We start from the raw sequence: 22,870 nt of genomic DNA, 5'->3' as shown, positions 1-22,870 counted from the left end.
GTTCACAGAGTCAGAAATAGAAAAATGGAAGAAAAATATTATTTAAGTTCCTTAAGACAAACTTAGAAATGGCCGAAAAAAAATTATCCTTTCAATTAAAATTTAATTTCTTATCTATGAGGTGATTTGTAAAGACACAAAAAATAAATAGGAAAATTAAAATATTTTAATTCATTTTTAAAACAAAAATTTTAAATTAATTAAATGTTATTATGAAAATATTATATTTTTTTATAGTAAAACTAAACTTTTATGGTAAATATATAATTTAATATAACAGGACATTTATTTTTACATGCCATATAATCTTCATATACAAAAATTTTAACTTGAATAAGAAAGGAATAATTATTGGTAAAGATTATTTATATTTTTATAATATTGTTATTTACCAATAGTATATAAAATAATTAATGGTTATTATTATATATTAAATTTATTACAAAAAAATTAATTAATTTGATTATATATATATATATATATATATATATATATATATATATATATATATATATGTATATATAATAATTTTATTATCATAAAAATTCATTCAAAGTTATAGTTTTATTTATAGGAAAATGACTTTTTAATTAAATAATTAAATAAATTTGAGAAAACATTTTTGCGAATAAAGATTTTGAGTAAAACTTTTTTTCGAAGAAATTGCTTCTTCAAGATATGATTTAGGTTACTTGATACTGCAATCATCTTAAATTAATGGTGAGATCACAATATCATTTGAAAAATATTTTCCCAAAAGATATTTTTATATGGTAATTTCTTGATGTGGTTGCTTTTTTGAGTACCAATTATTTTTTTCAACGAGTATCAAAAACGCCTATTTGATTGTGTGATTCAGTCCAAACCCAACCAGATAGCCGAGTGTCAACCCCAGCCCAAAGCCCGGAAAGCCGGACTCAAACCCAAATTTAAGTGGGGGTGGGATCGGGCTCTCAATTTATTTTAAAGGCTCACCCTCCCCAGGCCATAGGACTTTCAAAAGCCCAAAATTGGACTGGCCTACCCAAAACCCTGAAATTGGGCTAAACTTTCCCAAAAGCCCATTGGATAAACTTGTCCTAATTTTCCATGAACAATTCTTAAATATCCTAATTCAATATAATCATTAGCTTCATTCTTTTGTTTTTTTTTTGTCCTCACAAGACACAATTATTGAAGTATGCGATGCAAACCATTAACATTAATTTCACTTTTTTATTTTTTATTTAAGTTGACATTTATTTTCTTTCCTTATTATGAAAATAATTTATTTTCAAAATTCAAATCATAATTTTTTAATTTCCTTTTTGACTTACAACTTATTTTTAATTAGATAAAATAAGTCCAAATAGGACTAGTCATTCAACTTAAAAGTCATGGATCAACTCTCCTCTCCTTCATACTACTCCCTCACTTATTGTTTTGTAATTGTTGGCTTTGTAAATTTCTCAATTTTCATGACTTTTTCTCTTTCAGATTTGATTGTTGTGATTTTTTTGGTTTTTGGTTATTGGGATTTTACTATTGTTAGATAGTTCAAAACTTAAAAAAAGAAAAAGAAAAAGAAAAGAAAATAAGAAAAGGAGAAAAGAGGCAAGTAGGATTTTACTATGTTTTTCATGTCATTCCTTTGATCCAATAAATTAGTGTTTTTTCATTTTATTTTTTTTAGAAAAATCAGTGAAAATCACCTTCATCGAATTTGTGTGGTGTTTATTTTTCCACACCTCCTGATATTTCTTACCGACATGCAATAATAAAAAATAAAAATAAAAAGAGATTTTAGTCCACAGTTTTGGGTGAGGGGTTGGTCAAAGAAGGTGAACTCAATCATTGAATATATTATTTAATTATAACTAATCACGTTAAAACACATCCATATGCCTTTAGTAAAGGATAATATAACTACCAATTTATCTTAATAGCAAGCAACACAAGAGTATTTATTAGACAAAAAAATCTTTTAATTTTTTAGTGGATGCCCATGTAAATCTTTTATTATTCGCTGCATTATTGAAGCTCCTGAATGACCTAACTTATCATGCCAAAAGATAAAAAAATTTGAGTCAATGAACTTTTGGTTTACGACATCATATAATTCAATAAATTTTATAGTTGTATGATACAATCCAAATGAGAAAGTTAAAAGTTTTTCCATTATAAACTATTTACTATAAATAAAAGAAGTAATGTAATAATATTCTATATTATCTACGTTTATAGTTTTAATATCATATTCATTTCTATGGATATTTTTAAAACTAGACAATTTTTTTTTTTTTTTTATTTGTTAGAATATAAAGTATCATTTATATGGAATTTAGTTTTATTTGGTGGTATCATGTTTACTCTTCCAGAGCCATTAACCAAGTTTATAGTATCAAATATGGTATTTAAATTAGCTTTTGTTAATATCAACTTAAAAACGTATCTTTCATCTCGAAAAATTGTGTGCTTGCACACTCTACAAGACATACATCATCCTCATTCATCTTTAGACATAATAACGTATAAATTTTAAATATAACTAATATTTAGGAGAAAAAAAACAAGACATAATATAAATAATGATATAATAAATGTAATAGTAAGATGTAAATATAAGACATAATGATATATTAATTGATCTAGCAAAATATAAAGTAACATCAGTTAATATTAGTGTTTTCATCATGTGAATGATCAATCTTTTTACTAGGACCTCTAAAAAAATCAATATTAATATAAAAATGTAAAATTTATTTTATACAAACAACCTCGAGTTTAATATCAAATAATTACCTTCAGAGCAACTCGTGCTCGTGCTACAATATGTTATAAAACAAGAAACAAACTAATGAAATATAAATTGTAAAAGATAATTGAGATGAGAGAATGGTAAAGTGGAAGAAAGAACTTAAAAAACTTTCTTTCTTAATATGGCTTTTTTTTTTTTTTCATTCCAAAGGGTCTTTTATAAGCTTACAAGATTGCTTGGATTATTAACTCATCTTTAAGATAAATAAATGAAAACTTTGATTCCCTTGCTAATAAACATGGTGGTCGTTCACCATTCATCATTCTTTATTAAGCATTTACAACAAATAAACATGGTGGTCGTTCACCATTCATCATTCTTTATTAAGCATTTACAACAAATAAACATGGTCGTTGTTCACCATTCATCATTCTTTATTAAGCATTTACAACAAATTTCAACTAGTGATATACAAATTATAATTAATTTTGAGAATTTAATTCATACTTAAATAATTTATTTTATATAAAAACAAATAATTTCATTTCATATATTAAATTTAAGTGTTGACATTATACCAAATTGGTGTACTAGATAAATGAATGTGATATAAAAGAGATTTAATAGATATGATTTATTTTTACATTATGGTGATAAGTTTTCTTTTGACTTGTTACCATATTATATATATATATATATATAATTTTTTTTTTCCTTAGTGCAGTCCGAATCAACTTTATTTTATACGAGTTGTGAATTCATTAATCCTTCCAACCCAAATATCTAACTTGAGTTTTGACTTCATTGATTATTTCAACCAAAGTTTAACTTTTAATCCGACATTTTTTATCTCATTCTCGTGTTTTATTGTATTATACAAAAATATTTAAAAAAATCAAATATAATTAAAACCAGTTAAAAATGCATGTATTTTAAAATTATTTATTTTTTGTGTTAATAAATAAAATAAATATTAAATAACAAATAAAAAAATTTATTGAATTTTGATTTTATTTATTTTATTTTTTTATATTTTCCTTTAATTTTTCACAACCAAACATAATCTTAAATTTTGAAGTTATATTTTTTTGAAAAGATAGCTTTAAAATTGAATTGATGTCATATAGATTTCGAAATAGTTTGAAAAGTGGTCATATTTTAATAATTTTTGTCCAATTACTGTATGTTTTTTCAAAAATCCAATGAAGCCCAAGCTCGATGCGACCGACTCCAATTGCAGTCACAGAGAAGAGTTGCGCGACACACGAGATGGTCACCCCGATTGATGCAGTCTGAGTTGAAGAGTCCACTCAATCATTTCTAAGAACGAGTACGACAAATACAATGAAGAAAAAGAAACCAAGAGAGAGAAGAAAGAGTGAGGTGAAGCACTGCAATAGTCCACGCATCAAATGATTTGGTGCACATCACATCATCATCGCCACCGCAACCCCAAAAGACGCCCCCCTCCCCTCCCCTCAAACAAAATGGTGGGTAGGCTCCACAGTCCACCCTTACCTTTTCGCAAAGTTAATCCCATCTGCGCATGATTTACAGTCATCTCTCTTTTCGCCTTCAAATGGGATCCACGTTACTAGATTTTGATCCCTATCTCTTTCTCACTTTTATTGCAGTCGCAGTGAAACCTTCAAGCCCAAAGCCTGAAGATAATGATGAGTCTTGACCCTCTCCCTCCCTCTGCCTCTTCACCCTTCTGCCTTTTCTTTTGGTCACTTCACTTTTTATCATTTGCAGCATTCCTCATAGATAAGAATGTTGCAATAAAAGATGGCCCCCTCCTTTTCAGTCCACGCTGCTGCCCCTTTTGAGTGTGCCGAACCGGACATGAGTGCACATGCAATATTTTTATTTATTCAGTCATATATCATTCACTTTTATTTCCTCTGAATTTTAATCATTTAAAGATTATTTGTGGGACTGAAATGATGGAAAAGTAGAGATAAAGATGACAGAGTCTGAGTTAGATTCCATGTGAAGGCAAAAAAGGGAAAAAGTCATGTATGAAAATCTTTTGAAATTATTTTCATGTGACGGGAAAGCTAAATGGTCAAGCCAAGAGTATCATATAGTTGAGTCTTTTGGAAGATAATCTTTCAGCTTTCAAGTCCTCTTTACAAAATACAAAAAGAATAACGTATTTTTTCTTCTAAAAGGCAGTGGGACTTGTTCAGTATAGGAGAAATTGTTAAAATATAGGGTCTCCTTTCGGACATGTTTTTTAAATCTATTTCTAAGTTTAAGAATAAAAAATAATTTTTAAATTTTGTTTTTTTTTAATTATAAATTTAATTTATTCATAATTATAAAACTATGAATAAATTAAAAATTAAGTTTTTTTTAGTAAAATATGATTAATACTAATATTATAATAAAATCTTAACTTATATTTTTCATTAAAAATAGTACTATTTTAGTATATGTTGTAAATAAAGACATAATTGATTTTTTTATTATTTGAAAATAAATAATAATAATTTTATAGAAATAGTTTTAAATATCATCTTGTTTGAATGAATTTAAAAACAAGTCAGGATGTATTTGATAACTTTTTTAAAAAAATAAAATTTTTAAAAAATGATTGAAAACCATTTTCTTTGTATAACAAATATTTGTTCGAGACCGAAATATTTTTATCTAGCTTTTAATGTTTTTAAACATGTTTTAAAAATAATTTTTATATTTAATATTTTATTTTTAATCATTCTCTATTTTTATATAATTATTTTTAAAAATAACAATTAGAAACAATTAAAATATATTATTTAAAAACACCATATTTTCTATTTTTAATAATAAAAAATAAAATTTTAATTATCAAAAATATTTTTTTGGTTTTCTGTTTCTAAAAATAAGAAAACTATTCTAAAAATAGTTATTAAACAATTTTTAATATGTAAATAAGTCAAATTTTTTATTATTGAATTTGTTTTGATTCAATTTATAATTAATTGAGTTATTTTTAAATTATAATTTATCCTTAAAAAATTTAGATTTGTCATAGAATCTAAGGACCTGTTTAGTACCTATTTTTCAAAACATTTTTTAAAAATAGTTTATAAAAACTTTGATTTGATGTTTTATAAAACAAAAGTTTCTTTAAAAGCCTATAATGTTTTTATCATATTTTTAATATATTTTAAAAATAATTTTTATGTGTAGTATTTTATTTTTAATTATTTTAAATATTTGTATAATTATTTTTTAAAAATAACTCTAAAAAACAATAGAAAATAATATGAAATAATTAAAAAATATTATCTGAAAATACCATATTTTCTATTTTAAAAATAAAAAATATAAAGTACTAGTTTTTTTGTTGTCAAACAATTTCACTTGGTTTGATTTTACTCGATTTAATAATCTATGTAAAACAATTTTGAAAAACTATAATTGTGTATAAATGTGAGTCATGACCCAACGTGTTCCACATGCTACACCCAAATAATTAATTTATCAACATTTTTAAGGTCGTTTTCCTCATAAATGACACCAACAAATGGTTGCAACCATTGAATTCATCGAAGAGTAATATCTTTCTTGGTCACTAATCACAAAGCAATCGATGGAGGCGACCTGGATCGTTGAATGTCTCATTGAATCGTAACAAATCAAATCAAAACACACCAATGTGTTATACCTGCTACACCAAATAATTAATTTCTCCACAATTTTTAGACCCTTTTTCTTATTAAATGACATTAGTAACCGGTTGCAGCCATTAAATTCATCAAAGAGTAATGTTTTCCTTCTTCTATCATTATATTGCCATGTTTTTTTTTTCACAAGTTAGGTATATTTTTGTTGATGTCAGGTCAACTAGGAGCGATGTTTTTCCCTTCTTTCCTACAAAAAATGCCCAACCAGGTTGTCCGGACACACCCTCCAAAGCTCAAGTCAGATGATGAAAGTGAACTTGAGATGTTGCCCCCTTTTAGGAGTTAAAAATGAGTCTTGTATGTGCGCGTACCTTGATTTTGAACTGGAGGAGGGCTTTTATAGTGTCTAGAACGGTGTCACATCTATGCTGAGATGACTTCTTAACTTTCATAGTCATTATGACAGCACAGTTGGTGACAGAGTAGTCATCACCCTTTAGGCGGCTGACAGGGATTGCTAGTGGGAGTGACCTGATGGTTCACTTGTCACCTCAGTCTGCAGGCGCTATGGTGCAGTGTGTAGCAAGCCGCCTGTAGAGACAGGATGACGTCTCATCAAGCGTGCTCCTAGCATAGGGAGAATGATTGTTCATGTGAGTGGGTCAGAAAACCTATTTGGAGTGCATTGCGTAGTTTTAGAGGAACACCAAGTAATTGGCTACTAGTACTTCTAATCTAGATTGGATATTCAGATATGGTTACATTCGTCCGGACAGAGATATAAGAATACCACGTGGAGTCAAGGTAGCTTGCCATGTGGTCACACGGGGAAGTCCCCTACAATTTTGTGGTAATTATTTTATTCTATATTCGGTGGAGAAATGACCAAACGTGTTGGAACTACTACAACACATGGCTTAACATGTTGGAAACCACATGGGATTGACAACACTGAAAATAATTTATTGATTTTTTTTTTCTTAATGAGAGATTTAGATAAACCAAAATTTTAAATTATTGTGCTCTGTTTGGTTATATGAAAAAAAAAATTGACGGAATATAAAAAATGTATTCAAAATTAATAAATTATTTTTATATGTTTATTCAAACTCATTACACTTATTTTCCTCTATCATATAAAAGTTAAATAACTTTAAAATATATAAATTTCTAACTATTTTTAATTTTATTTTTTCCATACTTTCTATGGTGAAACCAAACATGAACAAATTATTTTTCTTGACATTTTTCTTTCTTTCTTTCGTATTTTCTTGGAAACAAACATAGCCTTAGTGTTTGGTCTCAAATTATTGAAGAGTTTGAGGAGTTACTTAGAAAAAAGTTATACTCCAATATAATTTAAGAGTTAGTGAGATTACATAAAAAGACAATATAGAGTTATTGTATGTCAAATTGTCCATAAATTTAAAAAATCAAAGGTCGAAACGAATCCTTAGAGCATTCAAGTTCTTTGAGTCATGAACATGAATCATAATATAGGTATTAAATAATAAATCTCAAGGTAAGCAACAAGGTAAATCTGTATATTATGATCTCATACAATGGATTTTTTATTTGGGGTTTTAAATTGTATGATATTTTATTTTCATAATTAATGTGAGTGTTTTCTATGAAACACCTTGTTTCTTACGTGTGATTGAATTTTCATTAATCATTTGTAGTTTCATAGTGTTTAATTGAGTCATAAAGGTTTAAATTTTATAAAAACATTCATTCACCCCATCTATGTGTTATTTTGCTAGAACGTTTTAGGTCTTTAAAAACATACAATGATAACTTTCACTTGTTTTTTTTTTTTTTTGTAAAAAAAAATTGTTATTTATTTGAAAAAAATGATTGTAAAAATAATGTTATACATTTAAAAAAATAACTTTTATTTTTAAAGGCTATTTAAAATAATCCGGTGTAATAAGCTAATAGTTATTTTAAATGAAAGTTTATGTTAACTAAATACAATTAGCAATTTTGACATGACATAACAATACGATACAAATTTTTGACATAACACAATAACATGATACAAATTTGAATTAATTTCATTCACCCTCAAGGCTCGGGTTAGATACATCTTAATATCATTAATTTAAAATTTTATCATATATATTCCATTTATTTTAAGTTAAAGGAGAGGTGAATAAAAATAACAAATAAGAAGGATAAAAAATTAAAAAATATATATTTTTTATATCATAGACATATTATAATTATAATTATAATTAACTAAGATTTTAAAAAATTAAAACTTAAAATTTAAAATAAACTAGGCTATGTTTGGTTTCGCTAAAAAATATATATATTAAAAATAAAAGATAATTAAAATTAATTTAAAATGTATATATTTTTAAATTATTTAATTTTACTATAATAGAGATAAATAAAAAAATGAATTTGAATAAATATATAAAAATAATTTATTACATTTAAATCTATTTTTTATTTTTCCTAACTTTTTCTTCTACTTTTACTCTATTTCATTTCTTTGTATTTTTTTTTTCAAATATTTTGAAAACCAAACACATTCTAAAAGTATTTTAAAATAAATTATACGAGTTAGAATGATGTGACTAAGTTTAATGAATTACAACAATATTATCTAATCTAATAAATTATGTTATCTAATTGAATGGATTTGAATAGTAGAATTTATGTTCATTTATATATAATTTAATTAAAATTATTTGTCAAATAATTAAAAATAAATAAGTAATTAACCAAAAGTTTGAAACCCATCATCATCCAAAATAAATAAATAAATGAAAAATAAGTAAATAAAAAGGTAACACATGCCGTATGAGACGTACTAAAGGTTGATGAACGTACTAAGAGGGCTTTTATGAAAATTGATTATCGACAAGTTGGGCTAAATAGTCTTAGATTGTGGGCCCTTCTACTTTTGACTATTTTGAATTCCGACCACTCTGCTTTTGCATGGCTGATGGCCTGACGCAGTGACATCATCACCCCCACCTTCCACCCCCTGGGCCGTGTTTGGGCGGCGTTTTAATTGTTACAATGCGTTTTTCCATACAAGTAAAGAATGATTAGATATTATGAACTAATTCAACATCAGAATGCGTGAAAACAACATTTTGTATTGCTTTGATATAAGACTTAAGAAACAAGTTCCATTATTTGAATGATTTTGCGATGTGACTGAAATTTATAATTGGATAAATGGATATTAATTTTCTTATTTGTTATATTAACTTTGATATTAAGATTTTTTTAATTATTTTTAAATTTTATTTTTCACTGGGAGTTTCTATAATGATATATATATTTTTTATTTAAATATATATATATATATATATATATATATAATGTTTTTATTTTTAATTATTTTTTATATTTGTATAATTATTTTTTAAAATAATCCTAAAAAAGCAAGTAAATACTGTTTTAAAAAATATTCTTCAAAAATGTCCCATTTTTTTGTTTTCTATTGTTAAAATTTCTTATTTTTTAATTTAAAAAAGGAAAAGAAAATTGTTTTGAGAAAATAGTGACCAAATATAACATTAATTATATTTTTTGTTTTAAATTACATGGTTATGCATCATTAAATATTAGGTATACATGATTTAATTGATTCTTTGATTTTCCAACACACCCCTCCCCTTCATTTAATATAAAAATGAAAAGCGTAAACAAACAGGGATAAGAAGAGAGAATGACAAAGAAGCCGAGAAAACATGCAAAAGAGGTGGAAATGTGGAAACGTAGACGGCAGGAGAATGTGTTGTGCTATGTATGGATCTGGAAGCTGCTGCCGTTCCCTAAGGCGTGACACGTGCTGCCTGTTCAACATACTCCCACGTCCCAGCTCGACTCACTTGCCTCCTGTTTTTCCCCACTATTATTATTATTATTTATTTATTTATTTTTAAGTATTGTCTGTTATTAAAAATAAATAAAAAAGATATTAAAATTTATTTTAACGGTGTTATTTGGGGATTCTTGTTCTTTTTATTTAAATATATGGTAAGTTGGGTAACTTATGACTTAGTTTTTTATTGGGACAATGATGGGATCAATGTTAATTCATTGAATCTCACTCAAATAACTCATTGTTTATCGGTGTTGATTGGATGCTTGTTACTACTGATTTGGGTATACTATTAAAATAAAAACATAATATATATATATATATATATATCTATATATCATATATATAGACACATACGTGCACGTAACATATGACAATTGCTTTGATTTTAGAAAATATCTTTAATTTAAAAATATTTTTAAAAGACGCTTTTAAAATTTTGACGAATGGTTTGTTGTAATGAAAAATTATTTATAGTATTTTCTAAAAAAATACTTGATAGGTAGGAATAATAATAGGGTAGGTTATTTTGGATACTCAATTCACGCTCGTGTTTAATAGGATAGGTTTAAAATTTAAATAAACAGATTAAGGGTAAATTCGAGCTTTTTTTTTAAAACTCGGAATGAGTTTGAATATTATCTTGTCCCATCCCTCCCTTACTCGTCCGCCCTAATTATATATAAAATTAAATTTTAAAAAATAAAATAAATTTATTTATTTTTAATATATAATAATAAAAAATAATTTTCAATAGAAAGTTATAAATTTTATAATATTTTAATTATTTATAAAATACATTTATTTTAATATGATTTTTTTTTTTTTAAATGTTAAACTGGGTGGGGTTAGGCAGGTATGGGCAATTCATATACCTACCCTACCCGTTAAACATTTTTAATGAGACAAATATGAAAATTATTTTGAATAAACAATACAAGATTGGGATGAGAGTGACCCATCCAAAATCCCAAATCGTCATCTCTATTGTTTTCCTAAAAACATTTAAAAAAAAAAACAATTTCACTAAACTATTGTGAGTGAAAGGTTTCATGCAAATAAGGTTAATTCAATAACATAAAGATAAGACAATCATATGTATGTTATTCGAGGTTTTAATGTGATTTGATCAATTATACTTATGTCAATGGATGAGAAATAATCATTCCATCATATAATAGAGAATATTAGAGATAAAAGAATAAGATACAATTACTGGGTTCTCAAAACATCTCATATTTCTTCACTTCTTGTATTCATACTCTACCACAAACCACGTTACCACAAACCATCTTGCTCCATCGGTAGCTTGCGTTATTCCTCACATCTCTATCCAACTTATATAACTTTTATATATACATCTCTATCTCATAACCTTTTCATTTCATAACCTAAAATATTTATAGAGACATTTTTAACAACTTTTCTTATTTTATAAAAAAATATCATATTATAATAATGTATCAACTTACAAAATATTTTATATACTATTCTCTATAAAAAAAAAATGACACTAAATAGAAATCTGAGATACTTCATGACAAAAACATTGAATAGAAAAGGAAAGAAAACTCATAATATGAATTGACACTAATAATTTATAATAAAAACTTTTTCAAATGACTTCTAAAGATTTCAGCAATTATTTTATTAACTAGGAATAGGAAAATATCTTCACAACACATTTTCTATAATTTTATCATAATTTCAAGTTTGTAGACTAATACTTTGACTATATATATATATATATATAGAGAGAGAGAGAGAGAGAGAGAGAGTATATTAACAAGTGCTACAAGGCAATCATGGCAGGAAAGGAAATTATTAATAATATGTGTCCAAATTCATAATTATAACATATATATATATATATATATATATATATATATATATATTTAGAAAAAAAAATTTTAATTCCAAATTATGAAGGGCCAGCGGCACAGAGGCAGTGCCAGCAAAGCGGTCCATGGGGTAATAACTTTTGGTTTTATTTTTTTAATTTCCATAAGAAACAGCAGGAAATCCAAACGGAGTTCAAAAAATATTCCGAAAATGCATTTCCCGCATTATATATATTTATAGTAAACAAACCTTGACTGGTTAAGTGGAGTCGCATTTGTTGTTTTCTTCTTCGCACCACCCATTCGCTTCCACTCGCCTCCCTGTTCCGCCATCTCTGCCACCTAGGGTTCCGCCGCCGACCAATGTTGCCCTACAAGACTCTCCAGGAGGCAGAGGCGTTTCTGGGGCGGAACCTCACGTTTCCGGAAACCGTATGGCTCAATTACTCTGCCAACAAGTCTGATTACTTCCTTTACTGCCACAACATTCTTTTCCTCTTCCTTATCTTCTCTGTCGTCCCTCTTCCGTTGGTCTTCATGGAGCTCTCGCGATCTTCCGGCTTAGATAAGTTTAAGATTCAGCCCAAGGTGAGGCTGTCTTCGGCCGATATATTTCGGTGCTACAAGGACGTTATGAGCATGTTTTTCTTTGTTGTTGGTCCTCTCCAGCTCGTCTCCTACCCTTCCATCAAGGTACATTTATGTGGGTTGTATGTGATTTTCTGAATTTCTTGATCGGGATTCTGAATTTTGTGATTTGTTATTTTTTTTTCCATAGTGTGTTTTCGGCAATTGCTGTGAAATATCCGATATTTGGTATATGATTTGTAGGGTTTGGATTTGAGGAATTTGTTAATTTTCTAGCTTGCAATTGGGTGGTTGTTGCAAGTTTTTTGTGTTTTGTAATGAGATTTATGGCTTTTCAATTTAGGAGAATTTTTTATGTTTCTAGTGCTAGTTTATTTGTGACTGATCTTGAAACTGAAGAATGTGTTGCTTCTCGAAATTTAATCGGATTATTGGGTAATTATTGTGATTCTTTGGGATTATAAATAATTTTAGAATTCATGGAATCAGCGTGATTCGATTTTCAAGACATTTGTTGTTTGTTCATAGATGATTGGGATTCGTACAAGTTTGCCATTGCCATCTGGGTGGGAGATTCTTATGCAACTCGCGGTCTATTTTATGGTTGAGGATTTTACCAATTACTGGATCCATAGGTTCCTGCATTGTAAATGGGGGTATGAGAAGATTCATCGGGTTCACCATGAGTATACAGCTCCAATTGGATTTGCGGCACCTTATGCACACTGGGCTGAGATTTTGATCCTTGGAATTCCGTCTTTTCTTGGGCCAGCAATGGCCCCTGGGCACATAATCACATTTTGGTTGTGGATTGCTCTTCGGCAGATTGAAGCCATTGACACTCATAGTGGGTACGCATGCTAATTTCTTTCAGTTGCTGATTGTCGTTTTGTGCTTTAGTTGATTGTGATGAAATGATGTTAACAGTACCGCTTCTTTCTCTCTTTTCCTTTCTCTTCTACCCTAACGTGTACCCTAACGTGTAGTTTCTCTATAAAGTATTTTTGTGGAGGATCTTTCCTAGTGATTTACCTTTTCTTGGTGAAGAATAGAATCAGAGATGTGCTTTTCTTCTTCTTCTTCTTTCTTTTTTCTTTTTACTTTTCTTCTTCTTCTTCTTCTTTTTTTTTATTTCTTTTTCCAAATCTTATTATTATTATGTTTCTTTTATTATTATTTTTTTTAATTCATTTATAGTTTTTGTTTGGAAATTGTGGAACTGTTAAATTGCCACAGGGCTCTACAATTGAGGGTGGAATTATTATAGTCTGATTTTTCTCATTGTTATTAGGTGCAGTCTTTCCTATAGGCTAGATCTATTGTATAGTTTTTGCTTTTAATGTGAGTACAAAGCCATACCAAGGTACAAGGTTGAAGGAGATTCAGATGCCAAGCCTTTGGTTAAGAAATTTTGGAGTTGCAATTTATTTTTGCAGGTGAAAGAATTAGTTCAATCTGTTTTTCTGTGCATTCAAGATGTGGTGCTGAGCTGAATTGGATTTTACTTCAATTTGAGGTTGGATGGGATCTTTTCAGATAATCTGGAGGACTAAATTTCATTTTTTTTATATTAATTATTTGAATCGTTAGGTGCTTTAACTTTATGCACATAGATAATGTGCTTAAAATTATCTTGATAATCACTATTGTTGCTTGTCACCTAATACGGATAAAGTATCTTGATTATTTTCAAGCTCAGCTGTAGTAATACTCTGTTGCTTTGGCTGTTTTGTTTTCTTTACTCCCATCTCCATCCAAGCCCTTTTTTTACAACTTGATGGTTTTTTTTTTTTTTTTGTTATTTTGGTTGAAGGTTATTGCTATATTCTTCAGTGACCTTGCTAGTAGGTAATCACCTCATAAATCTTAGGTGGCGGTCACCAAGGCAAGGAAGGTGTCCACAAATTGGTTAAGAGTCACAGTTCATATTAAAGGCATAAGTGATGAGCAAAGGCCTTGTTGGAGATGGGCAAAGAGCCTTGGTGGAGTATAGCGATTTTTGGAAAGATGGAAGGAATGCTTTTAGTGTTTTTCTATGTAAAAAGGATTCAAGTGGCCTAGAATTGTGAGCTTAGATGGCCTTGTGGTGACCCTGGGCCCAGAATATGCATGCTATAAAAAAAAATCAGAGGAGATATTTGAGGGTTCTAACCAGAATATGACAAATAGAATTTTGGGCTAGTTGGTAACCCATTAGAATTCGGATATATGTGAGAAAAATTCAGTAATCTCTATTAACTAGTTTTCAGTGAAAGTTTTAAAGTTTAGATTAACTAAGAAAAAATTAGTTTGGTGATTATTAATCACAACAAATGAGATATTCGAGATTTTAGCAAATTATTAGAGAGGGTGCTGTTTACATGTGGTTGGGGAAGGGGAGCGTGGGGGCAACAGATTTGAGGGGCATCACTAACAGAAAAGACCTAATTGTTACATTGATGTTGAGTTTCGTTAATTATAGTAAAATTAACAGAATACTCATTCTAAATGTAGGGGGTTATTAAAAAAGGATCCATGCAGTCAATATGCTTTTGGTGTTGTGTGGGCAAGCTATCAAACAAATGACTACATTGTTTGGTTGTGTGGATAATTAGCATTAAATAAGGACCTTGATTGATGGTTGCTGAGAAGGATTCCCCTGGTGGCACATGCTGCTTGTATGATAATGTTCTCGGAAATAGACATATAGGCTCACATGTAGCTTATTATTTTACCAAAAAACGTAACTGTGAAGTTGGAAAATAGAAGGGGTTTCTTAGTAGTAGTGAAATGAAGTAATCTGCTTAGAGTTGTTAATAGTTATATGGCAAATTTGGAACAAAGAGATGCACTTACTGCATCTATTTTTGTTTACTAATATCCAATTCTGAATGTGATGTTCATTCACTGAACAAATGCATAATTGTAGGTACTTGTTTGCTTTTCAAGATAGATTTGAAAGAGTTCGATAACTTTTATGTGTTTTTTAATTGTAACTTGATATTCTCTGAACTTTTAGCCCAAGGAGGATGTATTATATAAACTTTTTTGGTTGTCCTGTAAGCCTACAATATCATTCTCCCTTTCCTCTATTGGCAATAGAATTACTGGGATCAACAAAATAAGAATGATATACTTTTTTTTCTTTATGATATTCATTTTCTCCTTTGTCTATGTTTTGCACTAGAAACTTAATTGAGGTGGCACTTGGAGCATGTTGTAACAACTTATGTATGTTCGTACAGATATGACTTTCCCTGGAGTCCTACGAAATATATACCATTTTATGGTGGTGCTGATCACCATGATTACCATCACTATGTTGGGGGACAAAGCCAAAGTAACTTTGCTTCAGTCTTCACCTACTGTGATTACATTTATGGAACTGACAAGGTTATTATACAGTTATTTTTTATGATTCTATTATCTACATTTTGTATTTAAAGTTAGTTGATTAAAATTGTTTTCCAATAATGTTTTCTTGACTTATCTTATTAGGGCTATCGGTATCAAAAGAAGCTTCTTGCAAAGGTAACATTCAGCGCTATGTATTTTTTGTTAGAATATGATCATGGACTATCAGCAGCTTCCTTGGGTTTTCTTCTGTATCTTATTTTGAACATATAGGGACTTTGGACCCACAGTGCAATAGAGATCCAAATTTAGGTTGAATTACCTTCGCTTAGTTTCATATGCTAAATATTTTGATACTTATTCCACATTTTAAAATCTGGTAGATGGTGGGATGGGATATCCTTTATTGTTCTTGGTAACTTCATTAATTTGGTATGTTGAATAATCCCAACTTAATCGACATTTTGGAATCTGCTTGGTGATGTGATTTGGATGTGCTCGTTAAATGGCTGGCTCCAATGTTATCGACATGCTTTGCTGGGAAGTAGGCCCCTGTTGTCTTTTCTTTTATCCAACTTATTTTGCTTCAATAGTCCACTAAGCGTCCTGCAATGGGTTGAATGAATTATTAAATTCTTTCTAATGTTTCTCTGTCCATGTAATTCAGTTGAAAGAGGATTTGAAAAGCAATGGCCAACAAAATGGAGTCTCATACCAGAACCTTACTCAAGATCTCAAATCTGACTAATGGTGGGGGATGTCGGGCTATAAGACTCTTATCTGGAACAATGCCCCTCTCGGATGCATCTCACCAGTAACAACTTACTGAGACCTCTGATCTCAGACTGACATTATCCATTGTTATCACCATGCTAGTCTGGGGTAGTAGAAATTCTAGTGGTTCAGATGGGGATCGAATTCTTGGGGTCTTTTACAGTTGTGTAATTTGTGGGGAGGGGTTGTGTTTTGTGTTGAATTTGTTTTTCCTCCGTGGATTTTGAACATTCAGTGTAAGATGTAAAACCCAAACTTTTGTTGTGGTGTTATGGTCAAATCCAAATATTATGTATTGTTATTGTTATTAATTTCCGTGTGTAGATATGAAAAGTATTTTATATTTTTAATGTTTTGCTGATCTGAGAATCCAGAGACACCAAAATGAGATATTGAAAAACTATTCTTTTCCTAGGAATTGAAGAAAGGGGTAGAGGAGAAAGCGACACGTAGCCAATCATTGGCTTGAAATCTTTTCCTATGAATTGAAAGCGAACGATTCAGGCTCGTCTCCAGGTGTATGGAGAGCGTGCACCAAAATAGGATATTTTAAGATGGGTGAAAAAGATATTTAATAAAAAAAATTAATCTGCATGTCTGAACATGAAGCCCGTCTAGCTCAGTCGGTAGAGCGCAAGGCTCTTAACCTTGTGGTCGTGGGTTCGAGCCCCACGGTGGGCGCTTTTTATGAACTTTTCATTGGACCGGAGAAGCATGGGTGGGCCTTTTAAGTGGAATCTTTTCTAAGTTGGTCCAAGGACCCATTTTTTTTTTTTTTGGTTTTCCATTCTACCCTTTGGGCTTCTATTGCGACCTGCCTAGGTATTGGACCGGGTAAGCATATATCTTTTCTAAGTTGGACCAAGGACCCATTTTTATTTTTTTTGGTTTTCCATTCTACCCTTTGGGCTTCTATTGCGACCTGCCTAGGTATTGGACCGGGTAAGCATATATCTTTTCTAAGTTGGACCAAGGACCCATTTTTTTTTTTTTTTGGTTTTCTATTCTACCCCTTGGGCTTCTATTGAGCCCTGCCTAGGCATTGGACCGGGTAAGCAGATATGGGCCTTGTAAGTGTGATCTTTTCAAAATAAGTTCTGTTGGACCAATTCAAAAAGTTCTAAAAATTGCTTAAACTAACACCAATTTTCATCTTTTTTAGTGATAAATTAGTTTTGTTGGTCCTGATGGTTACATAGTAGCGTTCACCTCCTGTAAGATTTTATATTATTATTACCCAAATAAACAAAAATAAAAATCATCCGGCAGTTTTCTTTTAATAAAAGGTAAAACAATTTAGAATGTTATATACCTAATTATTTGATGAAAAAAATAAAGGAGGTTTCTTAATAATATTAAAAGTTTTAGGAGAAAATCAGAGACTGGGTTGCTATTTCCACTCACACGGGCCACACCAAATCTCACCAAAAATAGCTGTAATCTATCCAGAGGATTGAGGGCCGGGCCATTTGGGAGTCCATCAAAAGCCCAAAAGCCCGAAGTTTTGTGGGACAACATCATATCCAGAGCCCATTATGCTACGTACGGAAGTTGGATAGATGATGGCATGATGTTGATCGTCCAATCAAATGAGAAGCAGGATGACGTTGAATAGTGGAACTGAAAACACTAGAAACACATAAAGCGAAGTGGGCCCAGCAATGATGGGCTTGATCCAGCCAGCTGTCCCAATACCGAAAACTAGCTTCAGCCTTCATTAAATTTAACCCTCTTTGGCCCAGTCATCTTTACCACTTTTGCAAAGTAGAGAATTACAAATCAGCTTTTCTCATAATTTCTGAGACTTTATGGAGTAGTTTGATGGAGCATCATTGAGAGATGTCAGGTCCCCAATCTTTGCCCTACACCTGGCCCAGCCCCCTCTCTAATTATGGGCCTAAATATGTAGCAGGCCCGTGCACCCATCATTCATCAATGTACACTTCTTTTCATATGAAATCTATGTTATTATTATAATTTCTTTTTTAAAATATTTTTCCACTTGCCTTCCTTAAAATTTCTTTCCATCATATTTACTTCCTTCCATAAATTAAAATTAAAATTAAAATTTATAATAAATATTTCGATTTGTGGATCATAATACCACTCTCTAAATTGTAGTGATGCTCATAAAATGTTCTTTCTCTCTTTAAAATTTTTATAGAAAATTTTATCAATATTTAAAAAATAAATAATAATAATAATAATTTTTTTTTTAAATGATTTCTGATACTGGTGCATCTTTTTATTTTTCTGTAAATTAATGGACTAGGCCCAAATCCTAAGGACAAAATGGTGTGTTAATAGGTCACTTGACCTGCCCTGCCCTGCCCTACCTCATCCCAATTGCTCTAGGTTTGATATGGCCTCATACAACTTGGGACTCATTTCATGGGCTTGGACATGATAAAAGGTCCATTCCATGCTTCATGACCTAAAATTATTACTATCATTATTGGATAATTTCAAATTCTTCTTTCTTGGTATAAAAGAAAAATTAAAAAGTAATAACAAAATTTAATGAATTTTATCAAAATCTATCTTTTATTTTATTTTTTCTTTTTGTCCCTTCAAATCTTTTTAAAATTCAAATGGAGCCTTCATGAATTCAAATTTTTCTAAAAATTTATAATATATTTTAATATAAAGTTTGTAATGATCTGTACCTAATCATATAGATATTGTCCGTTCCAAACCCAAAAATGTCTTTACAACTTTAAAACATGTTTACATAATTAAAATGGGTCTATACTTATACAACGTTAAAAACTTTTTCTCATATCCAATATGAAATATTACAACAGACATACACTTTTCATGAAATTAAACAAACAAAGACTCATATTGAAGTCAGAGATAAACTTTGATACTATTTGTAACAATTTATATTAAATCATGTAGATATTATCCGTTTTAAGCCCTAAGAAATACTCGTAGCTTTAAAACGTGCTTACATAATTAAGAGGAGTCCATATTAATATAGCGTTGTAAACTTTCTCTTATATGTAATGTGAATATTACAAAGTTAATTTTATTCAACTTTTTTAAGCTTTTCGTTGAATACATTTAACTCCAATTGATTTGAAATTTTATAAAATAACTTTCTTATTTTGAGTAAAATTGAGTGAAAATAAGAGATAAAAAAATTATACGAGAGGTATTTGATGAAATTTTAAACTAATAAAAACGAGATGTATTTACCCAGAATTTAAGAAGAGGCTAATGACCTTAATCTTTGAGATATTCTTAAAGAATTCATTATTAAGATTAAATTAAGATTTGTGTCGAAAATAATGTCACCATCGGATGCATTATCACAGGAAAATAGAGATTACTTTTTGAAGGTTGATGGTATTAAAGTTATGATAAGTTATTTTAATATATAATTGACAAGATTTGAGGTGAAGTGTGATTCATTAGGCACCCTCAACTTATTCTCGAGTCCATAATCAACTCAAAAATTCACTAAAAGAAATGGCCCCATTGAGTGAAATTAATTTACCGGATGAGAGAGAATTTTACGTGGTTACATTTTGCTACTCGAGTTGGAAACATAGAAGAACAACAAAGGGACAAAGGCCAGAGAGGAAATAACTTTCCAAAATTCCCAGGAAAAGCACTAAAGTTATGAAAATGACAAGCTTTTCCTTGGCTGAAATTTGATTCCAATTGCCTACTGTTTTAAGGTTTCCTTTCCAATCTTGTATTGGAACAGCCTTACCTTCTCCGGTTAAATCATCACCCACTGTCGTCATTCTACACACATTTCTACCTGCCATGTCCCTCTAGGTTACCACCCTACACCAAAAACCCTAACTCTAAATCTGTGGGTCACAGCCCATTAGGGCTACACATGTCTATTCCTTTCTCCACTATACACTCAAAGTGAACCTTCATGGGAAGGTAAGGTTGTCAATCACCCCTTCTGCCCTACTGTATTTCACTAATTGCACATTTTATTATTCACTCCCTACTCCCTCCCTCCTATAGTCCTATCTTCTATAATTTAATTAGCGTATTTTTCCTTTTCTAGAGAAAGTGACACCCAATGACCCAAACAGGGCTTTGCTACAACCTTGTTTAAAATTTCAGCAACATTTATCTTGAGTCCATATTTTTATTTTTATTTTTTTTCAATTATTTGGAATATGTGATGAAAGATGAAAGAGTTAGCAATCATATTTATGACTTTGCTTTAACCTCGATTATGTAAATTAAATTAAAAAGGCTTTAAATGAAATTAGTGTATGATGTTTGAAGCATTAAGTTTAGAGGTCTATTGTGTGAACGACACACCCGAGGAAGGTAATATAATGTTATTACTAATGTTTTTGAGATCGTATCGGTCATTAGATAAAAAAAGTTATCGATTGATGGGTTAATAGGTGGAATCAATGATTAAACCACAGTTGAATCAGTAACTTCATAAATATATTATTCATAAATTATTAAAAATAAAAATAAATTATAAAATTTTAATATATGTATTTTTGAAAATGTATTACTATTATTTTTCATATTTGATATTATCAAACTTAAATTATGAATGAATATAATTGCTTAAATTTTATAAATAAAAGATATATAATATTTAAATGTGAAGAAATATATTAGAATAGAAGAAAATTATTTTGTTTATAATTTATTTTACTTATATTGTTTATATGCAATTTTAAAATACCAATTATTAGCAACAAAGTCGTCACAACTCAAACCTTTGATCAAAGGGTTAATGGTTCAAATCATCCGGTTGTTAGTTGCTCTAGTTGCTAGTTAGATTATAGTTTATGAGAAAGATTTTCAAAGATTTTATAACTCATCACAATTATAATTCATCCCACAATAGTGGATTAAGCTTCGATCGACGATTCAGTAATTTTTTATATATCCCACAATCATTTGTTTAGTAATTTTTTTTAAAACATTCTTAGTCGAAAAAATATTTTTGAAAAAAAGAAAATAAGTGTTTGAGAAAAATTAAAAAACACTTTTAAAATGCAAATTAGTTTAAATTGGAAAATTAGTATAGACTATTCTTCAACTATTCCAAATAAATGAAGTGAAGATGACCTACATTACTTTAGTCAAGAGCACTTCTTGACCAAAATGTAGGCATTGAAAGGTAGGAAGTAAGGAGTCTTAGGAGAATCTAGTATTTTACAAAGAATTCAAAAGGTAAGGGTTACTTATTTTTGTTAAAATTTCATAAATAAAAGGAGTTTGCAAGATATATATCAAAATTAATGTCAAATCATATCAACATTGATTTTAATATATTAAAAAAAAAGTCATATTATATCAAATTCAAAGGTCAAATCAATTACTCTAACTAAAAATGATGGCCAACATTAGGGGTAACACTTTATAATAAGTGCCAACATTATGGGTGAGACTTTAGAGAAAGGCGATTAATCTCATCAAAAGTTCTAGTAGATGATGGGTGGAACCGAAAATTTAGTAGTACTAGTAGCCTTTAAGGCTATGGTTGAATTTATTATATCCTCCGTCAAAGGGACATGAAAGTTGACACTTACTTGATTAAGATTTGAAGTTAATCAAATTTAAAATATCTGATGTAGAAATTACTAATTTCAAGATAGATGTTTTCATTATTTTTATTTTCACATATGAATATAAGATTAAAAACATTAAAATCACCTGGGATGCAAATTATAATCAAATTCAATTGAATTTTAATTCTATTTGGGCATATTGTAATTGTGTTTTTAGTAATGTAGGCTATGTTTGAAAACTATTTTCGAAAACAGTTGTAAGAAACAATTTTTAAGAACAATTCTTGAAAATTGTTTTATGATGTTTTGTAAAACAAAAATTTGTTTAAGAATTTGAAATGTTTTTAATCTATTTTTAATATTTTTGAATATATTTTAAAAATAATTTTTATAAGCAATACTTTATTTTTAATCATTTTACATATTTGCATAATTATTTTTTTTAAACAACTTTTAAGAAACAAATGAAAATAATTAAAAAATATTATCTGAAAACACCATATTTATATTTTTAAGAACAAAAGATATAAAACGATTTTTTGATTGCCAAATTTATTTTCATATATTTTTGTTCTAGAGAACAAAAAACTGTTCTCAAAAACAATCGCCAAATAAGCCCG

General features: G+C 29.2%; 1 protein-coding gene and 1 non-coding gene across 2 annotated transcripts; both read left to right on the top strand.

Annotated features, from left to right (window-relative positions):
* Nucleotides 1-12,300: 12,300 nt before the first annotated feature.
* On the top strand, nucleotides 12,301-17,048 carry LOC117905901 (methylsterol monooxygenase 1-1-like). The gene is made up of 5 exons (XM_034818772.1): nucleotides 12,301-12,735; nucleotides 13,159-13,481; nucleotides 15,855-16,002; nucleotides 16,108-16,140; nucleotides 16,631-17,048. The coding sequence occupies exons 1-5, from the start codon at nucleotides 12,406-12,408 to the stop codon at nucleotides 16,709-16,711; spliced, it is 915 nt and encodes a 304-aa protein (XP_034674663.1). The 5' UTR covers nucleotides 12,301-12,405; the 3' UTR covers nucleotides 16,712-17,048.
* Nucleotides 17,049-17,345: 297 nt separating this feature from the next.
* TRNAK-CUU lies at nucleotides 17,346-17,418 on the top strand. The gene has a single exon. It is a non-coding gene; the product is annotated as a tRNA-Lys (tRNA).
* Nucleotides 17,419-22,870: the final 5,452 nt, after the last annotated feature.

Source organism: Vitis riparia, chromosome 2, assembly GCF_004353265.1.
Source record: "Vitis riparia cultivar Riparia Gloire de Montpellier isolate 1030 chromosome 2, EGFV_Vit.rip_1.0, whole genome shotgun sequence".
NCBI lineage: Eukaryota > Viridiplantae > Streptophyta > Magnoliopsida > Vitales > Vitaceae > Vitis > Vitis riparia.
This window is presented reverse-complemented; position numbering and strand designations above follow the sequence as displayed.

Bases quoted from the DNA above. Each gene is read 5' to 3' on its own strand.
- LOC117905901 (XM_034818772.1), top strand. From the start codon at position 12,406: ATGTTGCCCTACAAGACTCTCCAGGAGGCAGAGGCGTTTCTGGGGCGG. The intron at 13,482-15,854 runs GTACGCATGCTA...ATGTTCGTACAG, and splicing joins GCCATTGACACTCATAGTGG to ATATGACTTTCCCTGGAGTC. The intron at 16,141-16,630 runs GTAACATTCAGC...CATGTAATTCAG, and splicing joins AAAAGAAGCTTCTTGCAAAG to TTGAAAGAGGATTTGAAAAG.